The sequence below is a fragment of the Thunnus thynnus genome, chromosome 5, assembly GCF_963924715.1.
Source record: "Thunnus thynnus chromosome 5, fThuThy2.1, whole genome shotgun sequence".
NCBI classification, from domain to species: Eukaryota; Metazoa; Chordata; class Actinopteri; order Scombriformes; family Scombridae; genus Thunnus; species Thunnus thynnus.
In genome coordinates, this window is record NC_089521.1 from 30,640,549 (window position 1) to 30,651,227 (window position 10,679).

At 38.2% G+C, this 10,679-nt stretch overlaps 1 protein-coding gene across 3 annotated transcripts; it reads left to right on the top strand.

Moving 5' to 3' along the window:
- Positions 1-71: 71 nt before the first annotated feature.
- dus2 (dihydrouridine synthase 2) lies at positions 72-9,767 on the top strand. 3 transcript variants are annotated; one of them, XM_067590679.1, is made up of 16 exons: positions 72-162; positions 821-986; positions 1,075-1,120; positions 1,414-1,505; positions 1,620-1,663; positions 2,454-2,514; positions 2,593-2,640; positions 2,938-3,003; positions 3,542-3,612; positions 4,189-4,275; positions 4,478-4,646; positions 4,966-5,087; positions 5,481-5,621; positions 6,253-6,340; positions 6,489-6,562; positions 7,576-9,767. In XM_067590679.1, the coding sequence occupies exons 2-16, from the start codon at positions 870-872 to the stop codon at positions 7,838-7,840; spliced, it is 1,491 nt and encodes a 496-aa protein (XP_067446780.1). In that variant the 5' UTR covers positions 72-162; positions 821-869; the 3' UTR covers positions 7,841-9,767. The 3 variants fall into 3 exon arrangements, with proteins under 3 accessions (XP_067446780.1, XP_067446779.1, XP_067446781.1); XM_067590678.1 differs by having other exon boundaries at positions 849-986; XM_067590680.1 differs by having other exon boundaries at positions 852-986.
- The last annotated feature ends 912 nt before the right edge of the window (positions 9,768-10,679 follow it).

Genomic DNA, 10,679 nt, shown 5'->3' on the forward strand with positions numbered 1-10,679 from the left:
TTCGGTTCTATGTTTTGCTGATCTACATGTTGTTTATCTATAATGGCACGATGACGTAGAAGTCTAAACAGGAAGTTTAAAAAGAGCACGCTTCATTCGCTCCACCCCCACGTGACCGCACGTTACAGCTGCTGTCATCAATAATAAACATCTTAAATGCCGGTGAGTTTATATAATTTTAAAGTTAAACGGTATGTAGATATCTGTGTGTATAAAGAATAACGTCTCTGGCGTATTTATGCCTAATTTAAACGACGTTATTTGGAGTATGGATGGAGCAGCTACAGTATTAGCATTAGCATAGCCTCCCATCGATCCGAGCTCCGTTCAGAAAACAAACATTTTAAAAGATGTTTGCTTGTCGTCTTGCAGACAGACTTGATAAAACATGAATTCAGACTTTTTTTACAAATTGGCATTATGTTGTAGTTATTTCGGCATCATTTTGAAACGTTTATTTCAATTAAATCACCGTAAAATCCAAGTTTATTGCGGGTTCACACCGCTGTAGTAAACCAGATTAATTGAGCCGACGTTTAGGAGCTGTTAGATGCATGTAAGTAGTGTTAAAAGTGAATATTACTCGTTATATATGTTGCATTGTGTGCTAATTGTTTTCCGGGTCCAATAATACATTTCTTAAATTCTGGTGTTAAGTTTAAGGTTTGTAGTTTTCGTCTGTTGAACAAGAAATTAAACCGCAGTAAATTAACGGATTTTTGAAGGGAGTTCTGTGTGACGGTCTTTCAGTGGAAAATAATGCGTTTTACCACAGCAAAACTAGCAGAGAAGAGTTAATAATATATATCTCGGTGTTCAGAGATAAGTGTCGGTGTGACTGTTGTTAGCAGGAGGACTGAGCCGTCATCATGGCAGGCAGGCTGAGCTTCAGCAATATCACCGCGCTGGCTCCCATGGTCCGGGTCGGGACTCTGCCCATGAGGCTACTGGCTCTGGACTACGGAGCTGATGTGGTTTACTGTGAGGTGAGGATGGAGGCTTTTAACAGGGAGAGAATTAAACTGGACTCTTGTGTTTATATCAGTGTTATTAACTCTGTGCTGTTTTTTCCAGGAGCTGATTGATATCAAGATGGCCCAGTGTCAGAGGGTAGTGAACGGTAAGATTTACAGAGATGGAAGAAGTATTCAGATCCTTCACTGAAGTAGAAGTACCAATACAGCAATGTAAAAATACTCCATTACAAGTAAAAGTCCTGCATGAAAAATCCTACTGCAGTCAAAGTACATAAGTATTATGAGCTTGATGTAGTTAAAGTATTGCAGTAAAAGTAGTGGTTTTGTCCCTCTGAGTGATATATTATTATATATGACGTCAGTAGGCTGGCAGCTGATGGTCCAGATGATATTGTGGTTTTCATAGTGTCTGTCTGTGTGTTTGTTTGTGTGTCAGAGGTTTTGGAGACGGTGGATTTTGTAGCTCCAGACGATCGAGTGATGTTCAGGACTTGTGAGAAGGAGAAGGACCGAGTCGTCTTCCAGATGGTGAGACAGAAAACATTTCCAACTAGACAACATGAATATTTCCCTCCTTTTTATTTGCTGTCAGTTTGTTGTACATTCAGAGTTAAAGCTGTGAGTTTTCTTTTCTTCTTTCAGGGGACTGCTGACCCAGACAGAGCACTGATCGTGGCTCGGCTTGTGTGAGTTCAACATCTTTGAACTTAGTTCAGTTAAAGCTCCAAACTAGAGCTGCATTGATTAGTTGATTAATTGAAACTGAAGTTGTGTCACGATCTATGAGATGATTTAAAAGTAATTACTTGATTTTTGGATCCACAGTTCAATCGTTTGTCTCTAAATCCATCTGATTGTTGCTCTGTGAGTCCGTGTCACACTTTCATACTTTTAAATACTTTTTTATAGTTCACAGTGTTTGCAGCTGATACTCAATAAATCAACACATTTTGTACCAAAATTCTACTGACAGTCAAACTTAATCAAGAGAAAAAAAAAACAGGACGAAAGCAGGACGAATGTCCAATAAAAAGTTGAGTTGTTGCTAGTTTTTTAATTATAATTTCATTATTTGTAGTCATTCACTCTGTTTATGTATTTATTATTTTTGTTTATCTATTTATTATTATTATCAAAAATAATAATTTAACATATGTAGTCTGCATGCCGACATCTATGAATATACTTTATATATTTATATTAATATATTTATATTATAATTTGTGTAGAATAAGTGTGTAGTTTGAAATTGAGATGCAGTTTTTTGTTGTTTTTTTTTTTTAATTTTTGGGTTGAACTTCAGTTTTGAGTTAAAATCAAAATTTGAAAAATGTTTAAAGAGCTCAAAACACTAACTGGGAAAAAACATTAAAATACACATTTATAGAGTCAAATACAATAGAACTAATAAAAGATAAATAAAAAGTGTAATGGAAACATGACTATAGTGAACTGTTCTCCTCTCTTGTCACACAGGGAACATGATGTCGCTGCTATCGACGTGAACATGGGATGTCCGAAGGAATACTCCACAAAGGTGAGTTTTCCTGTCAGTGACCAACCTGTTAGTGACCTTTTGACCTCCTGCTGACCTCTGACCTCTGCTGTCCTGCAGGGCGGGATGGGAGCTGCTCTGCTGTCAGATCCTGACAAGATTGAAGCGGTGAGTAGCTTTCATGATGTCGAGTTTTATTAAAGGGTTAAAACGGCCTGTTTCAGACAGAGGCTGAACTGAGGGGCTGCAGAAAGGACCAGTAGAAGATGAATAAGGAGTTTTTAACTGTAAATCATGCAAAGATATTCCAGTAGAGCCCCAGAATATAAATATAGAGCTGGAAATGTGCAGAATATGTGTCCTTTTAAATAATAATCACGTTGGTCATACAGTTTTATGCACAAACAGACTCTAGATTTTTAATTCCTTTAAGGAAACTTGAATATAACTTTTGTCCTCCTGTAGATCCTCAGGAAGCTCGTCACAGGAGTTTCTGTTCCAGTGACGTGTAAAATCCGAATCCTGCCTTCGGTAAGACCTGAAAAATTCATCACGTTCATCATCTCACATCCGTTTATGATCATATCTTCATTTTATATTTATATTTCTACTTATGGTTGCATGTATCAGATTATTTCCATATTTATTATATCATATTCCAACATGTGATATTAATGTTGATTGAAGCTGAAGACAAATTTCTACTTTTGTGCAACAAAGGTGAACAATAAAGTTTTGATTTTTTTTTTTTTTTTAAAAAAGTCTCTAATTTCATTCAGAACACATCAGATTTCTTTTTATCATTTTTATTTATTGTCTTATTATGTTTTACTGCTCTTATAATGTTTCACAAAGCTTTGAGATTATATAAATATCTCACTTTATGTTCTCTGTTGTTGTAATTGTCAGTTCATATTTCATTTTATCTTTCAAACACCTGCCTTAACATTAGAGGCAGACGCATCAGCTGTTGACTGGTTTCATGTCTTCACTGGTTTCATGTCTTCACTGGTTTTATGTCTTCACTGGTTTCATGTCTTCACTGGTTTTATGTCTTCACTGGTTTCAGTTGGAGGAGACGCTCAGTCTGGTTCAGAGGATCGAGAGGACCGGAGTCGCTGCTGTCGCCGTTCACGGCAGGTAAACCGCTTCTGTAACCGTGTTAACACGCTGCGGCACAAACACTCAGCGAGCACTTTATCAGGAACACGTGTGCAGTATAATACAATCTAATACAACAACAACTTTTACAAAGCTTATGTTTTCAGGTTTTGTTGACATCGTCATAAAGGTGATAATTCTACTTTATGTTTATAATTGAGGTCGTCATGGGTGGTGTACTAGAGTGCGTTATATTGAAAGTGTTGCTAATATTTTGTCCACCCCATTAACATACATGAAAATCTGATCTGGATCTTGCAAATTTCAATGTGTCAAAGAGCATATTGATCACAAATCTGCCGCAAATTTCTCTGGAATCACTCAAACGTGCCACAAATCTGTTCATACAAGCAGTTCTTGCATATCTGGTATTTTAACTTTTAGACTAATTAGTTTCTCTTTCTCATTTTCTGTCTAATAAAGGCCTAAAAATGCCCCCCCAAAAAAAAAAAAAAAAATATATATATATATATATATATATATATATATATATATATATATATTTCATGTAGCTGCCTGTTTAACTGGTGTCTTATTCATGACTGTGTTGTTCAGGTTTAAGGAGGAACGTCCCAGACATCCCGTCCACTGCGACTACATTCAGGCCGTCACTCAGGCTGTTTCCATCCCCGTCATCGCCAAGTAAGCTTCAACTCCTGCTGATCTGTTTGTCCTCACATCAGAAAACCGGTTTAAGATGTTTGAGCTCTGGTCGCCAACCTCAACATCAGAGCTTCTGTGTCTTTTTTTTAAAAGCACAGAGAGTGTTTCTGCTCGCTCACATAACCACATTGTTACAAACTTTCAACGGTGATAATTAGTCGGTGTCTCGTTCGTTCTGCAGCGGAGGTTCTCTGGATCTGGTGAAGACCAACGCCGACATCGAGGAGTTCAGGAAGGCGACGGGCGCCTCGTCGGTCATGTTGGCTCGATCCGCCATGTGGAACCCATCCGTGTTCAGCGCCCGGGGACCGTTTCCTGTGGAGGAGGTCATGGAGGAATACCTCAAATACGTGAGTCTCCTCATGATCACACAGTTTTTAACTAAGTATCTTAATTATTTTCTGGTGCAATGACAGTTTTTTTTAGCAGAATCCAGACAGTCTTAAAGGGATAGTTTGCATTTTTTGAAGTGGGGTTGTTGTTGAGATACTCATATCAGTTTAAGTGTACACTATATTTAGAATATTTTCACCGCTTTACTTTGCCGTCAGACAGCATTTCTCAACCGTAGAACTTCTGTTACTGACTGCTGAAAACGGTGTGATGTTGAAAATGGAGCAGGGATTATTATCTGGGCTGAAGATTTGACCGGTCCTCTTGTGTTTCCAGGCGATTCGGTACGACAACCACGCCTTCAACAGTAAATACTGTCTGTGTCAGATGCTGAGAGACAAAGTGGAGTCTCCTCTGGGGAAACAGCTGCAGGCGGCTCAGACCAACGCTGAGATCAGGTAGGATGTTATAGAGCGGAGGTGACACGGCTGATTATTAGTGTTGACACCATTTATACCTCACATTAACATCTGTACCTGGATTTCCTATCTGGATAAGGAAAAAGGTTTGTTAATGCACTCAGATCGATCAGAATTCGATCCAAACCACCGTCTGTACAGCCTGACCACATTCTTAAGAAGAAAATCCATCCAGCAAGTTTAATGGTCACATAAAAATGAATGATGCCCATCCACGACTCTGCTTCCCATGCTCCATGTTCGTCTGCCGGTCCCATCTAGCTAATTTGCATATTGATCACAATGCGGGCGGAATCGCGGTGAACAAGAGCACTTATAAATGCAAAAAACTGTTTTTTATAACCTTTTTATTGATATGGGTTTGTGTTGCAGCGAGGCGTACGGGCTGCAGGAGTTTTACCAGCAGACTCAGGAACAGCTGCAGGCCAGACGGGACGCCCTGCAGAGCAACAGTCAGCCTGACCGGCCCGTCATGGACGGAGACGTCACCACCATGGCCGTCAAGTTCGAACGGTCAGTTTAAACCATCATTTATATTTAAAAACAAAAAAACTCAAACATTTACAGTATTTGTCTGTCATCTTAATACACATGTTGTCAGACACTACACACCTGAATTATATGTATGAACTTCTTTTTTTTTTTTTTTTAATTGTTGAATTTGTGGATCCAGATCTACATTTCAGGATTTCAAGAGCTTTTATTGTCACATTCTTTAGATTGCACATTTGGTACACAAGTATGGTATTGCACATAAGTAATAAACATGTTATTAGTTATTTTTCTGATTATTATCAGAATTCTTGCTAACATTTAGCATATTTACTGTTGGTGGAAATATTTCACTCAACATGATTAAGATACTGGACTGACCGAAATCAGATCAATCAATATACACTCATACATTCTTACTTTGTCCACCTCATTAACATACATGAGGGAGGCAAAATATTAGGAACACTTTTCAGTATAATATACTCCAGTAAACCACCACCACCCACTACGACCTCAATAATAAACATAAAATAGAATTATCCTTTCTGACAATGTCAACAAAAACTGAAAGTGTATGAGCTTCATAAATAGGAAAATGACATGAAACATGAAAGGTTTTATGATCTGACATGTGTGTGTGTGCTTCCAGGAGGGAGTATCCGCCTCACATCACTCCAAAAATGTTCCTGTTGGAGTGGAGCCGCAAGGAGAAGCTGGAGCAGCCGCTGTATGAGGTGGTAAGAGAAGAATCCAGAGAAGAAAATGTACTGAAATCTGTTTAGAAATGTTTCAGACGGAGAAAAGAATCTTTTTTTGTAGTGATACCATCACGTCCACCCGCTTCCACGGTTTCTGTCACACCAGAGTTTGTGTTTGTGTCTCCAGGTGCAGCGCGCTCAGGATCGAGCCTTTCAGTCCACTGTGACTGTAGCAGAGAAGAAATACAGATCTTCACTGTGGTCAGTACACACACACACACACACACACACACACACTCACACACACAGAGTCGTGTTTCCATCACTTTAGAGGACATTACATTAACTTACATTCATTTCCTGGAGACTTATCCTAACCTTAATGTTACTTTAACCTTAAAGGACAAGTTCACAATTTTCTAGTGTGTCTTAAAATAACGGTCAGGTGTCCATAAGAACAGTGAAAGAGATTTTCCTCGCTGTAATCATTCCTCCTGTTCATACTAGATATTAAAAGATCCTTCAAATGTGCTTTCAATAGAAGTGATGGAGGCCAAAATCCACAGTGTGTCCACACAGTCATTTAAAAGTTGATGTGAAGCTTATATTCAGCTTCAGCAGTCTGAGTTAGTCATATCAAGTGGATATCTGACACATTTACAGTCTTTTTTAGCATCAAATTCCCTCTTTGTGTTTCCTTGGTCAGTGTTTCCTTGTTGAGCTGTGGTGGAAGTATAGTAACAAAAAGAGGAACTTTGGCACTAAAAAGACTGTAACGTTGAAAGATATCTACTTGATTTGACTCATTTGGACGCTGAAGCTTCATATTAGCTTCAGGTAAACTTTTAAATACGTTTTTGTACAGAAGGAGGACTGTGGATTTTGTCCTCCATCACTTCCATGGTAAGGTCATTATGAAGGGATCTTCTAATGGTCAGTATGAACAGGAGGAATGATTACAGCAAGAAAAACATGCTTCACTGTTCATTTGGGCTCTTGACTGTTGTTTTAAGACACACTTGAAAAACTGTGAACTGATCCTTTAAACCAAGGCTTCACCATAAAATGTATGGGGACCTCATTTTTGGCCCCATAGAGTCCCCACAATGTGAGTAATACAAGTACAGTCACACACACATGCAGAAAAATGATCATCAACTATTTAGATTTTTTTTTCTAGATTGTTGAAGCATAAATTATTGAAAGAAAATCGTGACGTTCGTGATGATGTGACAGGAGACAGGACTCAAGTTTTTAATTTTCTTGTTTTTCAGGGAGAAGTCGAAGAAATTCGCAGAGCAAGCAGCCGCCATCGTCTGCCTGCGAGTTCTAGGAATACCGGAGGGTCGCATCGGTGAGGAAGACTCCGGCCTGGTCTGCAAGAGGAAGAGGGAGGGGAAGATGAACGGCACCACAGAGGAAGAGGGGAGCATCAAACGACGCGTCACTGATATCGAACAGGACACAGAAAACCTGAAGAGCACTGCGGTGGCTAACGGTGACCATCACAAACCAAACACGCATCCGAAACAACCGTAGAGTTGATGAAGATGACTCTTTTATGTTAAACAGGAGGATAAGAAGCTTCTCTAACGACGGATGAATGTTTGTGTGGACTAGAAGAACAAATCAAGCTTCCAGCAGAGGCTGATGGGAGTTTTAAAAAGTCGCCTTTATTGGTGGTTTTTGTTTTCTCTCCACCAAAAAGCTCGTCAGTTCATTTCCTGTTTGACTATTTGAGGATTATCAACACTGGCAGATGCTCAATTCTGCCTTTTTATGTTTCTTAACTTTTATTTTTACTGTCATCGGTTCAGTAGAAAAACATTTTAAACTGGAATCTGTCCAGTACAAGAGCAGTCTTCCACTGGATCAGCTGGGAGAGTCTTAAAGGTGCGATATGTAAGAACTGGCAAATTCATAATCCACACTCAAAACCAACTGGGGGCAGCATATCACCGTTATGTTACGCTACGCTACATTAGCGCCCAATCAATAGTTCGCTATCAGTGCTGTTAGCTAGCAAATTAGGTAACTAGGATTTTGACTGAGTATGATTGCAATATCAATTCAGTGCTAACGTTGAGCTAACGTTTGCTTGAAAAAATCTAACCTAGAGGAGGAAGTGCTACTTCTTCATCCTCTCATGTTGGACTGAGGGCAGACTGGATGCTACAGTGACTCAATATCGCCTCTTAAGGTACAAAAAGGTATTACGAGACAGGACGGGCCGGTGCTAGCTGGTTAGCATGCTAACTTAAGTAGATATCTCTGCAACACAATATGTAGATGTCTTTAACATCACCTCAAAACTGTTATTTCTTCACATTCTGTTGATACTTTTTAGTTCATTTTTGAATGTTTTAAACTCAAAATTCTTACATATTGCACCTCGTTAAAGGACAGTTTCACGATTTTTCAAGTGTGTCTTAAAACAACAGTCAGGAGCCCAAATGAACAGTGAAACCTGTTTTTCTTGCTGTAATCATTCCTCCTGTTCATACTGACCATTAGAAGATCCCTTATTCAAAATCCACAGTCGTCCTTCTGTACAAAAATGTATTTAAACGTTTATCTGAAGCTGATATGAAGCCTCAGCCGCCCAAATGCCAAAGTCCCTCTTTATGTTACTATACTTCCTCAACAGGGAAACACTGTCCGAGGAAACACAAAGAGGGAATTTGATGCTAAAAAGACTGTAAACGTGTCAGATATCCACTTGATATGACTAACTCAGACTGCTGAAGCCTCATAAAAGCTTCACATCAACTTTTAAATGACTGTGTGGACACACTTTGGATGGAGGAATGATTACAGCGAGGAAAACCTCTTTCACTGTTCATATGGACACCTGACTGTTGTTTTAAGACTGACTTTAAAATTGTAAACCTGTCCTTGTTCAGCCTGGGATTCAAACCTACAAAACATATTTTTATTTCACATTTTATCTGGAAACTGAAGATGTATGTTTGCAGCCAGCAGAGGGCAGCGCTGAACCTTTTTATGCAGGTTTCATTATATCAGATAAACACATGTATGAATTTTGACCTTGGTGCCTTATAGAGGAACTTTTTTTTTTTTTTTTGTTAAATCCTGATATTTGAATGAGTCTTAAACCCATTGTTTGTCCTCTTGTGTCATCTCTGTTCATGAAGACTGACATAGGATTAAATAAGTTTAAGTCAGTTATCACTGTTCACTACAATACAGTCATGGTGCCATATGTTTGTTTTCATTCATTTGTAAAATGTTACAGTAAACAGACTTCTAAGTTCTCCAGACTTTAACTTTCATTTGAAAGAAAAAGGCCGGTATTGTTTTATATTTTTTTAATGTCAACAGTTTCAATTAAAAGACCAAAATTATTCATGAACTTATCATGTGAACTTGCACGGTCGGTGTCGGTGCAGCCTGATGTAGCTGATTCCTCAACAAAAAACTATTAAAAACACATGAAAGAGCCAAACTGTTGCATTTAGATGACATATTCCTTCACTACGATGAAAGCCAGTGTGTTTGACATCATTAACATTATGTAATTAATAGTATGATACAGTCTGTTGATATAAATAACACCAGTCTGATGTTTTCATTTCAAACTGTAATGCTGATCTTAGTTTGACCCCGAGTTTGGGGAAAGTCCTGAATTGAACCTGAGAGGTGTAGACACCCAGCTACTGACGTCACCACAGGGCTGGTTAATGGTGCTTTCAAGTACGCTGGGAAATATGGCAATCACGATCCGTTTGAGATCACCGAGGGGAACCGACGAAGCCGTTGATTGCAATTCTGGGACAAAACTTTTGTTACGGTACTGTACGCAAAAGTTATTATCATACCTCGTAGAGTTTACTGACTAAACTTAAAGCTACTGAATATTTTGTGCAAATTTTGCCTTTGAGCTGGTATACGTTTACATTTTCATTTAAAGAATTTCGGTATAAACATTTCAAAAATGTTAAAACATGCACACCCACTGATCAATTAAGTAAAAACTACAAAATTTGTGTCACAGCAGCAAAAGGAAGTATAAAAACAGATGCAGAGTATTCATAAGTAACTAAATAAAACTTAAACATAATAAACATCGTGATCATCTACACTATTCATATGATATTAAACCTTGAGTCTTCAGAAATTACAACTGTAAACTATAAATTTAAATACCTGAAATTTAATCATTTTGTTTCCTTACTCTGTTAAATTATGGATGAAAACTTTTGGTTTTCCAGTTGTAAAAAGACTTTTTAATTTTACCTTTTGGTTATTGTGTTTACTCATATCTGCCCATCACATTTCACCTCACAGTTTACGTGTCTCCTGCTTTAACATTTATAAATTGCATTTTGTGATTGCTTAAATTATATAACTCAAATGT